The sequence below is a fragment of the Bubalus bubalis genome, chromosome 5, assembly GCF_019923935.1.
Source record: "Bubalus bubalis isolate 160015118507 breed Murrah chromosome 5, NDDB_SH_1, whole genome shotgun sequence".
Taxonomy (NCBI): Eukaryota; Metazoa; Chordata; class Mammalia; order Artiodactyla; family Bovidae; genus Bubalus; species Bubalus bubalis.
The window spans coordinates 75444126-75459166 of NC_059161.1; the positions used below are offsets into that span (position 1 = coordinate 75444126).

The 15041-nt window shown below is 39.3% G+C and overlaps 2 protein-coding genes across 10 annotated transcripts in view; both read left to right on the forward strand.

Moving 5' to 3' along the window:
• CFH (complement factor H) overlaps window positions 1-15041 on the forward strand; it is a 482162-nt gene that overhangs the window by 236098 nt on the left and 231023 nt on the right. The gene's annotated exons all lie outside the window — the stretch shown is intronic.
• LOC123327556 (complement factor H-like) overlaps window positions 1-15041 on the forward strand; it is a 43551-nt gene that overhangs the window by 1567 nt on the left and 26943 nt on the right. For all 5 annotated transcript variants that reach the window (XM_045165770.1, XM_044943238.2, XM_044943240.2 and 2 more), the window contains exons 2-3: window positions 5135-5323; window positions 5751-5927. In XM_045165770.1, the coding sequence (XP_045021705.1) occupies window positions 5135-5323; window positions 5751-5927 (366 nt within the window). The remainder of the gene's footprint in view (window positions 1-5134; window positions 5324-5750; window positions 5928-15041) is intronic.

The window sequence follows — 15041 nt, forward strand, 5'->3', positions numbered from 1 at the left end:
AATGTTTTTGTCTTTCATTTTCTTTAATAATCTATTTGTCTTCAAGTTTTTGTAAATGAAAACTCTAATGAGTTTTATGATACCTCGTGAACTTCAAGGTGTGAATAGAATATGCATCACTCTGCATTATTCATCTCATAATTATTGCATGTTATTTTAGTCCATTAGGCAATTTTCTTCATCAACAACATTTACAGCACAATAAAGCTCCCTGTCCAGTCATTACTGTTACAATTAAGAGCAGCTCAGGCCCCAGATCACTTAAAAGAAAGGCTGCATCATCATTAATCTTGCTGAGGAGCAGGCAGACATACATTGTTTCTCCTGATTCTCAGGTATATGAGTGATGGCTTATTAATCAACTAGAATAAGACTACAGACACATTTCCAGATAAGAGGAGAAAGAGTATACAATATGAAAGAGAAATGTGAAACTTTATCAAATCTTCACCAGATATTCCAGTGCAACACTTGTCTTCTCATTAACAGCTGAACTCTTTCCAAAAGTGGTCTTAAAGCTAAGTTGGAATATTTTAAGCAAAGTTTTTTTTCATAATTTATGGGTGCACTTATGAAATTTTTAGCATGCAAAATAATTGTAATATCAGATTCAAGCCATTAGGTAAAACTCACATCACCTAACACCTAGTGCTGTAGATGCCTGCATGCTAGGTCGTTTCAGTCGTGTCTGATTCTTTGCCTCCCCATCAAATCTAGCCCACCAGGCTTCTCCGTCCATGGGATTTTCCAGGCAAGAATACTGGAGTGGGTTACCATGCCCTCCTCCAGGGGATCATCCAAAGCCAAGGATCGAACCTGCCTGTACCATGTCTCTTGCATTGGCAGGCGGGTTCCTTCTTTACCACTAGCACCAACTGGGATGCCCATTGTATTAGATACATAGTCCTAATTAACGAAATTTCCAGAGAATATATTGGCTTAAGACAATACACCTTCATATTCTTAGAGCTCCTTTGAGTCAGGAATAAGGAAAAGGCTTTGTTGGCTACTTATGCGTCACTCTGTTTGGGGGGCAACTGGGTAATGACCTGGGCTGCTGTCGCCTGGATGCTCAGCTGGGCTGGAGGATTTGCTTGCAAGTTGGCTCACTCTCCTGGCTTTTGGGGGTGGCTTCAGCACCTGACCATTTGGGCATCTCCACATCTTGCTTGAGAGACAGCTAGCTTTCCTCAGGGCCAGTGACCCCAGACAGGGAGGAGGAAGCCTCCACAGAAAGCATAATTTCTTTTTTAATTTCTTTTAAAATGAAGGTGTTAGCAGTATTAAACAGATTTCAATCTACTTAAGACTTATACTAAAGATATTTAATCTTGTTTAAGATAGATTTATGAAAATTGTGCTGTGTGCTTAGTCCCTCAATCATGTCCAACTCTTTGCGAGCCTTTGGACTCTAGCCCTCCAGGCTCCTCGGTCCATGGAATTCTCCTGGCAAGATTACTGGAGTGGGTTGCCACTTCCTTCTGCAAGGGAATATGAGTGACCCAGGGATCAAACTTACAGCTCCCTTGTCTTCTGCATTACAGGTAGATTCTTTACCCACTGAGCCATAGGGGAAGCCTATGAAAATGGCAGATCAACCCAAATGTATTTATATCACAGCAAAGTTATCCCACAAGGGACCTTGTAAAGTTCTTGTAGACAAGATGAGGAAATTGGCCAGTTAAATAGCTTATCAGATATTCATAATTTCATTAAATAAGCTGATTATCAGATGCAGGATTTTGTTCTCAGGCCTGCTCCATTGCTGTTTTGTATCAACAACCAGTTTAATGGAGCAGAGGAGATGTGCCTGGAATGATACTGAGGTACTGAAAGTGAACCCACATTAGGACAGGTTCATCACTCAGAAAGACGCCCATGTGTGAGGTTGGACTCAATAATGGGATATTTAGCTGTGATAATTATAAGATGCTGGGCCTGGATCATAGGAATAAGCAGCACAAATACAGAAAGACTAGAAACACTTTTAAAATTTAGTGAATACTTTTCATCAATGTTGAGATCAATTTGAGCCAACACTATGATGGACAGCCAAGCCTGCTCATGAGACCAAAACTTGTATTGGTAGAAGTGTAAGAGGAGAATGAGGTTTTTCTGAGTCCTGATAGAATCAGTGCCACTCTGACCATAGTGGACTATAGTATGAGCTTGAATAAATGATCTGGTGAGAGAGACAAATACAAATTTCACATGTGATCAAATAAAAGAGAGGAGGAAAATAGCTCAGACCAGTGATAGTAAAGATGTTTATTATTAATTATGCCCTCTTTGTTTACCTTTTGTAAGTGAGTCTCAGTGAATTATTTTACTGTATTCATGTTCTATGAACAATCAAAATGAGGTGAATAAATATACTAGATCTGAACTCAGATAATCAGGACTGAAATCTCTCTACAATGTAATAACAAAGTTAATTGAGTCTTTTTCACTTGACTCCTGCAAATACGGACAACTCAAGCTTACCCAACATGGCATTATTGTTAAATACACGTATCTTGACATACATGGTGAAATTTGTAAAATTCAAGGATGAAGAGAAATTATTCTAATCTCCACAAAGTAGTGGGAATAAACCTAGACTGTTACTTAGGAGGAATCAAACTAAATAAGCATTTCACACTTAAAAAAAGTAGAGAAGCTTCAAAAAAGTGTGGGAAATCTATTAGTGATGAGAGATGCAGACTATAGGCCATGAGATTGTATAATAGACAAGTCTTTGTTAAAAGGATTAAGATATGCAAAGATTCAAAGTTTATAATTCATTTAGTAAGCATATATGTGAAAATTACTCAAAATATATTAAAAATAAATTGTAATTATGTTATGCCTCATTTAAAATATTTGTAAGAAATACTGGAAAATGCATCATTCTCCAATTAAAATTAGACACAAGCATTCAAGTGTTTCCCTTAATCTTAACCATTTGGAAATTAAGAATTATTGACTGTTCATTTCTCCGATTAGACAGGAAAGGAAAAAGATGCCTAATATCTTGTTTGAGTGATAAACAATACTGTTGCTTTCCTGTGTGATTAGATCCATGAAAATTATTGTGGTTTAAGGGTTTTTCTAGTAGTCATGTATGGATGTGAGAGTTGGATGGTGAAGAAAGCTGAACGCCGAAGAATTGATGCTTTTGAACTGTGGTGTTGGAGGAGACTCTTGAGAGTCCCAAGGAGATCCAACCAGTCCATTCTTAAGGAGATCAGTTTTGGGTGTTCTTTGGAAGGAATGATGCTAAAGCTGAAACTCCAGTACTTTGGCCACCTCATGCGAAGAGCTGACTCATTGGAAAAGATTCTGATGCTGGGAGGGATTGGGGGCAGGAGGGAAGGGGACGACAGAGGATGAGATGGCTGGATGGCATCACCGACTCGATGTAAATAGAGAGACTCGATGGACATGAGTTTTAGTGAACTCCACGAGTTGGTGATGGACAGGGAGGCCTGGTGTGCTGCAATTCATGAGGTCGCAAAGAGTCGGACACAACTGAGCGACTGAACTGAACTGAACTGATAAATATCACGTTTCCAATAAACAGAAAATTAAAGTAATGAATGTTAATTGGGAAAAAAAAGTTTTCTTTCTACATTGACTTGGTGTGAGAAGAAGTGTCAGGATTTTGGTTTCTGATAAGAACGGAAAAGAAAGAGAAAGAAGTCAGTTGAGCTACAAGATAAAATCTGTATTTTCATCTCTTGACTAAGATGCTAATTTAGTTAACCACGGTTAGCACTTCTGCACTTAAGGAGAATTCATTTAATAAGTCTCTATAGTTTTCTACCAAGAGAATCCACATACAAATTTTATATGATATGACTCACAAGACATAATTTGACCTTCAATATCAAGGACCTCTTTGCATACTTCAATCATCTGAATTTTCTTTTTTTTTTCCTTTTATTTATTTAATTATTATTATTTACTTTACAACACTGCATTGGTTTTGCCATACATCAACCTGCATCCACACGGGTGTACATGTGTTCCCCATCCTGAATCTTCCTCCCATGTCCCTCCCCATACCATCCATCTGGGTCATCCCAGTGTACCAGCTCCAAGGATACTGTATCCTGAACCGAAACTGGACTGGTGATTCATTTCTTATATGATATTATACATCTTTTAATGCTGTTCTCCCAAATCATCCCCCTCTCCCTCTCCCACAGAATTCAAAAGACTGTTCTATACATCTGTGCCTCTTTTGCTGTTTCGCATACAGGGTTGTCATTACCATCTTTCTAAATTCCATATATATGCGTTAGTATACTGTATTGGTGTTTTTCTTTCTGGCTTATTTCACTCTGTATAATAGGCTCCAGTTTCATCCACCTCATTAGAACTGCCTCAAATGTATTCTTTTTAATGGCTGAGTAATACTCCATTGTGTATATGTACCACAGCTTTCTTATCCATTCATCTGCTGATGGACATCTAGGTTGCTTCCATGTCCTGGCTATTATAAACAGTGCTGTGATGAACATTGGGGTACATGTGTCTCTTTCAGTTCTGGTTTCCTCAGTGAGTATGCCCAGCAGTGGGAGTGCTGGGTCGTATGGCAGTTCTATTTCCAGTTTTTTAAGGAATCTCCCCACTGTTCTCCATAGTGGCTGTACTAGTTTGCATTCCCACCAACAGTGTAAGAGGGTTCCCTTTTCTCCACACCCTCTCCAACATTTATTGCTTGTAGACTTTTGGATCACAGCCATTCTGGCTGGCATGAAATGGTACCTCATTGTGGTTTTGATTTGCATTTCTCTGATAATGAGTGATTTTGAGCATCTTTTCATGTGTTTGTTAGCCATCTGTAGGTCTTCTTTGGAGAAATGTCTATTTAGTTCTTTGGCCCATTTTTTGATTGGGTCGTTTATTTTTCTGGAATTGAGCTGCAGGACTTGATTGTATATTTTTGAGATTAGTTGTTTGTCAGTTGCTTCATTTGCTATTATTTTCTCCCATTCTGAAGGCTGTCTTTTCACCTTTTCTTTTCCTAGAAACCATAATGTAGTGAATGTAATTAACTGAACAAGAATGTAATTCATAGAGGTAATGTTAATTTCTAATTTGATTGTATAATGAGGTAAAACATTATTTCTACTTTTTTTATTCCAAGGGAAACATTGTAATTATCCAGTAATAAAACATGGACGGCTATATCAGTCATACAGTGGATACTTTCCTGCACGTGTAAATCAACAGTTTCTCTATAACTGTGATCAGTATTTTGTGCCTCCTTCACAATATTCCTCAGATTACCTGACTTGCACAGAAGAAGGATGGTCTCCAGAAGAACCATGCCTCAGTAAGTAAACTTATTTAAGTTGATATGCATAAATCTTTGAAAGAGTGAAGAGACAAAAGTATACAACTGAGTAGAGTTAAGTGTTGTGTAACAAAAGTAAGGCCAAGGGATGAATTCTATGAAAAAAAACCCAACCATGTAAATAGATCTTCCCTTTACTAGAGGCTCTTCATGTAAATCCTATGAGATACAGACTTTATAAGAATGTCTGCATCTTTTATACATACTTTAATCATAAACTAAAGAAAAATAATATGGAATGTTGATTTTCATTTGTAACAAATGTGATAGTAGCTTTCATTTTTATTGTTATGTATTATATTTGAAAACTAGTGCATTCACATTTAAATTCTATAAGGTTAATCTTTTAAGTTCTATATTAACAAATTTATGTTTTTTTCTATCATATTATTTTTCTGATCCTTAGGAGAATGTATTTTCAATAATTTGGAAAATGGATATACCCCAAGTAGTGAAAAAAAAGCTGTACAGGGTGAAACAGTAAGGGTTCGCTGCTATCATGGCTACAGTCTTCAAAATAATCAGAACACAATGACCTGCACAGAGAGTGGCTGGTCTCCTCCTCCCAGATGCATCCGTGTCAGTGAGTAAACTGGGCTGAGATCCCATGTGTTCATAATTTTCTAAGACTCAGTTGTATTATCCACTCCAAAGGTTTATATCAAATTCTTGTTTTGCCAAAGGACCTACATAATTTTTTTGTTTACAAGTGTCTATGAGTGTACCTATAGATTTCTTGATAAGCATATAACAAAATACATGTATGAGTTGCCAGTCCAGGTTCGATGCACGATACTGAATGCTTGGGGCTGGTGCACTGGGATGACCCAGAGGGATGGAATGGGGAGGGAGGAGGGAGGAGGGTTCAGGATGGGGAACACATGTATACCTGTGGCGGATTCATTTTGATATTTGGCAAAACTAATACAGTTATGTAAAGTTTAAAAATAAAATAAAATTTAAAAAAAAAAAAGAAAGAAAATAGGAAAAGATCCACAAAGAAGAAACCTGTAATAACAGAGTGAGGTCAGAAAGATGGCAGGAGTCTCACTGTCTCTCCTGATATAAATGCAGACTTTGACCATCATTTGTGGATAAGAGGATCTTTGTGGGGGTCCAGGAGTCTAGCAGAGACATGACAGCATGCTGCTAGAGCACAAAGATGACAGACCCCTCAGCACAGGATTTTACCTGTGGGGAAAATAAGAGCGTGTGAGCAAGGGCGGCGTCCTCACCTTCCAGCACACTTCTCTCTCCCCTTATCCAGGACACTGGGGTCACCTGAATGGCTGGGGGGTGGGGAGAGGCCAGGAGCACAGCATCCAGAGCTAGAATTCTTCAAGGGACATGGGTCCTACTGACCACATAAAGACCCCACCAGGGAGCCCCAAACCATTGCAGACACCGTGCTTGTGGTCCTGCTCACCCCTGGACCCCTCATCTCATCCACATCCACCTCCCCAGGGCCAGCTCCCTGTGTAGGTCTCCACGGTGGCATCTAAACCTTTGCCGATGGCCTGTGGGACATCTAGAAGCCAACCTGTCCCCGTGGGTCTGTGTGAAAGCACATGAATGTGAGCATTTGGCATTGCCCCAGGGAAGCAGCCAGGAAACTGTCGGCACAGAGACTGTCTTTGCTGCATTGATAGACGCATATGAGCTTCAGAATTCTCTCCTAGGAGGAATTGAGTACATGGGACAGGTGTATCCTTATAAAAGGTCTGAAAAGTCTCAAAATCCCTATCAATGTGACAGTGTACTTCCTTCCCCATGTCAGTCTGTAAAGACAGGAGGGAGTGACTGCTTCTTTAAATGCAAACACAGCAACCTGAGACTTCAAAGGACACAGACATCAAAGGACTAAAATGTTAACAGAGAAACACAATAGTTTTTCAGTTACTGACCCCCCGAAAATGGATATGGGTGATTTGTCTGATTAGTAATTCAAAGTAATTGCTTAAGAATTTCATTGAGATAGAAGAAAACAGTGGAGAAGGAAATGGCAACCCACTCCAGTATTCTTGCCTGGGAAATCCCATGGACAGAGGAGCCTGGAGGGCTACAGTCCATTGAGTCTTAAAGAGTCAGACACAACAGTAGCTACTTAGCATGCACTCATGCATTTCTTTATATTTAGTGTAATTATTGATAGATAAGGATGTATTAATGCTATCTTTTGTAACAGGATGTTTTATAGTTTCCTAATTCCTTTCCTCAGACTGCTTGCCTTTGTGAATTCATGATTTTTGTTATAGTAGTGTAACAATACTACTATAACTTTATAGTATGACACCCCGCTCCAGTACTCTTACCTGGAAAATCCCATGGACGGAGGAGCCTGGTAGGCTGCAGTCCATAGGGTCGCTAAGAGTCGGGCATGACTGAGCCACTTCGCTTTCACTTTTCACTTTCATGCATTGGAGAGGGAAATGGCAACCCACTCCAGTATTCTTACCTGGAGAATCCCAGGGACAGAGGAGCCTAGTGGGCTGCTGTCTATTGGGTCACATAGAGTTGGACACGACTGAAGAGACTTAGCAGCAGCAGCAGCAGTATGCATTTAATAAACTTCTCTTTACCAGTGTGAATCTAGTATAGATTCCTACTTTGTTTACCATGAGATTTACATAAAGCCTCTTTCAGAGAGAGCAGTGTGTTTTATTCTAATAATATATAAACACAACCATATATTAAATCTCTTTCCTTTTCCCCTTCTCCATTTTATTTTTTTGATGTCATGATTTGCCTCTTTTTATAGTGTGTACTTAATTAAAAAGATAATTGTAGCTATAGTTACTTTTATATCCTTGCACTTTAACTCTTAAATAGTTAAGTGGTAACATTCCATATTGAAGTACTATAGTGTTCTGAATGTGAATGTGCACTTAAATTTACCAGTGTACTATGTATTTTCATGGAATTAATTAACGTTATTTTACTTTAGCTTGAATAATTCCTTTTCGTGTTTCAGTCAGGAAGGTCTGTGTGCCTGCTCAGTTACCTCAGTTGTGTCTGATTCTTTGTGACCCTATGGGTCACAAACCTGGACAGGTTCTCTGTCCAGGGGCTTCTCCAGGCAAGAATACTGGAGTGGGTTGCCATGCCCTCTTCAAGGAAGGTCTAGCTGTGTTCAATTTTATCAGTACTTGTTGGTCTGGTGAAGTCTTTATATTCTTTTCTTTTCTGAAGGATATTTTCAAATATTCTTCTTTGGCAGTTTTCCCTTTCAACACTTGGAATATATCATCCCACTTTCTCCTGGCCCACTAGGTTTCTGCTGAGAAATATTCTTAGATCCAAATGAAGGCTCCTTAGTAAATTCCAGGTCAGGAAGTAACGGTTAGAACTGGACATGGAGCAACAGACTGGTTCCAATTAGGGAAAGGAGTACATCAAGGCTGTATGTTGCCACCCTGCTTATTTAAATTATATGCAGAGTACATCATGAGATATACTGTATTTTCTCTAGCACACTGAGTTATTTAAAACAGCTATTTCAAATTCTTCCTTGGATAAATCACAGATCTCCAATCTTCAGATGTGAATACTGAAGATTTTTATACTTTGTTCATGTCATGATACTTTGGGTTCATATTCCTTAAGTTTTGTGGTGCTGTTTTTCTAATTAAAGTACCAGTTTCCTTTGGGTGAGAGAGAACTTTCTTCAACCCGGCTAGAGACTCTGCAGCTATCTCAGATCTTCTATAGTGGTACCTGCTGACACTTCCAGACAAGGCAATGGCAACCCACTCCAGTACTCTTGCCTGGAGAATCCCATGGACGGAGGAGCCTGGTAGGCTACTCAGTCGGGCATGACTGAGCTACTTCACTTTCACTTTCATGCATTGGAGAAGGAAATGGCAACCCACTCTAGTGTTCTTGCTGGAGACTCCCAGGGACTGGGGAGCCTGGTGGGCTGCGGTCTATGGTGTCGCACAGAGTCGGACACAACTGAAGTGACTTAGCAGCAGCTGACACTTCTCATCCCTGTTTTGTCAGAATGTCTATGCTTCATCTCTTGTCTAGATACATTAGTGCACCAGAATTGGTATTGACAGCCTGTTGTTTGTTTCCCCCAAGTAGCAGTACATCTTAATCTTCCTGTACTTGGTCACAGATTTAAGCCAAATTTCTCTGCAAGCTCACTGGTGGTCTGTCAAGGGCTGCTCTTCCCTCTGAGTCAGTTGTAACCACAGGGATCTGGCCACAAGGTGGAAGGGTGTGTGAACGAAGCAGACAGATGTCCTGTGAAAACCTGGATTTTGACAGGAGGATTAGCTCCATGCATGAATTTTTAAGATAGGTTTGCCAGGGCTCCTAGAGTGTAGCTGAGAGGGAATTGAGATGGTTCATGAGCCACTGTAGGCATCACAGTCAAGACAGAGATCTATCTGCCTTTTACCTCATGCATGCATGAGTGAGCCTCCTCCTGGGCCCCTTGGCATATGAAATTTCAGGGGTTGGTGGTTGTTTATTTGATATTTATTTATTTTTAATTGAAGGATAATTACTTTACAGTATTACGTTGGGTTCTACCAAAAATAAAAAAGAATCAGCCATAGATTTACCCATGTCCCCTCCCCCATGAACATCCCTCCCAGCTCCCGGCCCATCCCACCCTTCTAGGTTGTTACTGAGCTCTGGTTTGAGTTCCCGGAGCCATACAGCAAATCTCCATTGACTGTCTTTTTTACATATGGTAGTGTAAATTTGCTACAGTTCCAATTAGGAACTGGTTCCAATTAGGGAAACACTAACACTCTCCATCCATCCCACCCTCTACTTCCTCCCCGGCAGCCATGTCCATTGTCTGTTCTCAGTATCTGTGTCTCTAATCAGTTCAGTTCTGTTCAGTTCAGTCTTTTAGTCGTGTCCGACTCTTTGCGACCCCAGGAATCACAGCATGCCAGGCCTCCCTGTCCATCACCAACTCGCGGAGTTCACTCAAACTCATGTTCATCGAGTCGGTGATGCCATCCAGCCATCTCATCCTCTGTCGTCCCCTTCTCCTCCTGCCCCCAATCCCTCCCAGCATCAGTCTTTTCCAATGAGTCAACTTTTCCCATGAGGTGTCAAAGTACTGGAGCTTCAGCTTTAGCATCATTCCCTCCAAAGAACACTCAGGACTGATCTCCTTTAGAATGGACTGGTTGGATCTCCTTGCAGTCCAAGGGACTCTCAAGAGTCTTCTCCAAGACCACAGTTCAAAAGCATCAATTCTTTGGCGCTCAGCTTTCTTCACAGTCCAACTCTCACATCCATACATGACTACTGGAAAATCATAGCCTTGACTAGACGGACCTTTGTTGGCAAAGGCATATCTCTGCTTTTCAATATACTATCTAGGTTGGTCATAACATTTCTTCCAAGGAGTAAGCCTCTCCGTTTGTTTATGTTGTCTTTGATTTCTTTCCTCAGTGTCTTATACTTTTCTGTATACAGCTCTTATTTCTCCTTAAGTAGGTTTATTCCTAGGCATTTTATTCTTTTTGTTGCAATGGTAAATAGGATTGATACCTTAATATCTCTTTCTGATGTTTCATTGTTGGTACATAGGGATTCAATTGATTTTTGTGTATTCGTTTTGTATCCTGTCACTTTGCTAATTTCACTGATCACTTCTTGTAATTTTCTGATAGTCTCTTTTGGGATTTCTATGTGTAGTATTGTCTGTGTGCAAACAATGAGAGTTTTGCTTCTTCTTTTCCAATCTGGATTCCTTTTATTTCTTTTTCTTCTCTTCTGTAGCTAAAGCTTCCAAACAATGCTGACTAATAGTGGTGACAGTGGGCACCCTTGTCTTTTCCTGATCTTAGAGGGTATGCTTTCAGTTTTTCACCATCGAGAATAATGTCTGCTCTGGGTTTCTCATATATGGCCTTTACTATGTTGAGGTAGTTTCCTTCTGTGCTCATTTTTTGAAGAGTATTTATTATAAATGGGTGTTGAAAATTTTCAGAATTTTTCTGTATTTGTTTTGATTACCATATGAATTTATCTTGCAATTTGTTAATATGGTATATCACATTGATGGACTTGTGTATACTGAAGAATGCTTGCATCCCTGGGGTAAACCAAACTTGATGGTTGCTATCATGGTGTTCTGCTGCTGCTGCTGAAAAGTCGCTTCAGTCATGTCCAACTCTATGCGACCCCATAGATGGCAGCCCACCAGGCTCCCCTGTCCCTGGGATTCTCCAGGCAAGAACACTGGAGTGGGTTGCCATTTCCTTCTCCAATGCATGAAAGTGAAATGTAAAAGTGAAGCCGCTCAGGTGTGTCTGACACTTAGGGACCCTATAGGGACTGCAGCCTACCAGGCTCCGCCATCCAAGGGATTTTCCAAGCAAGAGTACTGGAGTGGGGTGCCATTGCCTTCTCCATATCATGGTGTACTATCTTTTAAATGTATTTTTGAATTTTGATTGCTAGTGTTCTGCTGAGAATTTTTCCATCTATTTTCATCAGTGATATTGGCCTGTAATTTTGTGTGTGTGTGTGTGTGTGTGTGTGTGTGTTTTCTTTGTCTGGTTTTGGTATAAGGGTGATGATGGCCTTATAGAATGAGTTTGGAAGTGATCCTTCATCTGCAGTTTTTTGAAAGAGTTTTATAAGAATATTATTAGCTCTTCTTTAAATGTTTGAGAGAACTCACCTGTGAAACCATCAGACCCTGTGCTTTAATTTTTTGAGAATTTTTTTATCACATTTTTTATTTCAGTGCATGTAATTGGCTTGTTCATAATTTCTATTTCTTCCTGGTTCAGTCGTGGAAGATTGAGGTTTTCTAAGAATATGTCCATTTCTTTCAGGTTGTCTATTTTATTGGCATATATTTGCTCATAATAGGTTCTTATGATCATTTGTATTTCTGTATTTCTGTTGTAACCTCTCCTTTCTCATTCCTAATATTGTTGATTTGATTCTCCCATTTTTTCTTGATGAGTTTGCCTAATTGTTTGTCAATTTTGTTTATCTTCTCAGAGAAGCAGCTTTTAGTTTTATTAGTCTTTACTGTTGTTCCTTTGCTTCTTTTTCATTTATTTCTGCTCTGATCTTTAGAATTTCTTTCCTTCTACTTACTTGGGGTTTGTTTTTTGCTCTTCTTCATCAAGTTGTTTTAGGTGTAAATTAGGTTGTCTATTTGATGTTTTCCTTGTTTCTTCCTATAAACTTCCCTTTTAGAACAGCTGTGCTGCATCCTATAGGTTTTGAGTTGTTGTGTTTTCACACAAGCTTTGTATGGATCAGCAAGATGAAGTCCTCTCTGTCTCTTCTAATTTATCTTGAAACAGTAAATCACAGTTTCCGTTTATGAACTGATGAACACTCTTTCACATCTGATGTGAAACACAGACAAACTCTTTGAGCTGCTGTGTCAATAACAGGTAAAATTTATATTTATGCAAATTTTATTCCTAATGATCAAAAGGACAAGGATGAAGGGACAACTGGGCTGCCCAGCCTGGGAGTCATGGTTCGGAAAGATAAGCCCCCAGAAATTCTGACTTTGAAGTCCAGAGTAACTTGTGCAGAAGAAAGCCAGAGGGCTTTAGGAAAGAGAGCTTCTGTTCTTTAAAGGCATACAAAAATCTCACATGCTCTGTGTCCCAGTAAAGAGGCATCAATGGGAAAGAAGCTTGGGTTAGACTAATTTGGTTATCTTCATGAAACTTCTAGAGAGATAGGAGATGATTTGGATCATAGATACTGGTGTCAGCCATCATGAGAGACAAGTGCAACTTTAGAGTTCTCCCTAACACACACATACATAGCTTAATAGCACCAGAGGCTAAACAACTCACCAGCATGACAGCACCAACCCTAAATTCCACTGGGCTCCACAGCTGCTACACCTGCATCTCACCCTGCTCTTGGGTGTGATATCACCAGCTCAAGTATTTTTAGGCCCTGAAGCCAGCTCCATCAACATTTCATCCTGCCTATGAATGGGCTGGAAGCCACCACATGAGGCAGAGTCTGGCAGCCAACAGAGGAGGAGGTGGAACCCTTTCCTACCAGTGCACCCAGAGTAGTTGGCACTGACACAACAGAAGGGCACTCCTATAGCATCTAGATCTGCAGCCCAGATCCTACAGAGGGGACCATTCTGCTGGGCCCCATAAACTTCTACATAAGACCAGTTCTCTAAGATCAGGAATATAACTAACTCTTAGAAATAAACACAGATTTAGGTAAAATCATGAGACAGAAAAATGCATTCCAAATGAAAGACCCAGACAAAATCTCAGAAAAGTCACTAAACAAAGTTAAGATAAGCAATCTACCCAAGAAAGCATGCTAGGTAATAACCATAAAGATGTTCAACGGACTCTAGAGAAGAATGGATGAAAACAGAATTTTAAGAATAAGAAAATATAAAGATGAACTAAACAGTGCTGAAGGATACAACAGCTGAAATGAAAAAATACACTAAAAAAAATCAATAGCAGATTAGGGGATTCAGAAGAATGGATCAGAGGTCTGGAAACAGGATAGTAGAAACTTACCAAATAGCATAGGAAAAAGAAAAATAAACTTTAAAAATGAGGCTAGGTTAACAGACATCTGGGACAACATCAAGTGAAGTACCATTCTTATTATAAGGATCTAAAATAGAGAGAGACAGAGACTTATTTGAAGAAATAATAGCTAAACTTTTCTAACCTGGGGAAGGAAACAGACATTCAGGTCTCGAAATCAGACAGTCCCCAAAAGAGATGAACCTGAAGAGGTCCATACCAGGACACAGCATCATTTAATGGAAAAAATTAAAAATGTTGTTCCAAAGTAAATGGCAATGGGATCATATTTATCAATAATTACCTTATATGTAAATGGGTTGGATGCATCAGCCAAAAGACAAAGACTGGCTGAATAGATACAAAAACAAGACCCCTCTATATGCTGTCTACAGAAGACCCACCTCAAACCAAGGGAAACATACAGACTGAAAGTGAAGGGCTGGAAAAGATATTTCATGCAAATGGAGACCAAAAGAAAGCAGGAGTAGCAATACTCATATCAGGTAAAATAGATTTTGAAATGAAGGGCGTGAAAAAAGACAACAAAAGACACTACATAATGATCAAAGGATCAACCCAAGAAGAAGATATTACAATTATAAATATATATGCACCCAACATAAAGGCACCTCAATACCTAAGGCAAACGCTAACAAGTATGAAAGGGGATATTAACAGTAACACAATAATAGTGGGAGACTTTAATACCCCACTCACACCTATGGTTAGATCAACTAAACAGAAAATTATCAAGGAAACACAAGCTTTAAATGATACAATGAAACAGTTAGACCTAATTAATATCTATTGGACATTTCACCACCAAAAAATGAATTTCACGCTTTTTGCAAGTGAAGACAGAACATTCTCCAGGACAGATCACATCCTGAACCATAAATCTAGCATTAGTAAATTAAAAAAAAAAATGGAAATAATTCCAAGAATCTTTTCTGATCACAATGCACTAATATTAGATGTCAACTGCAGGACAAAAACTATTAAAAATACCAACATATGGAGGCTAAATAACATGCTTCTGAAAAACCAGCAAATCATGGAAGAAATCAATAAGGAAATCAAAATATGCACAGAAACAAATGAAAATGAAAACACAACAACCCCAAACCTATGGGATTCAGTAAAAGTAGTGCTAAGGTGAAGGTTCATAGCAT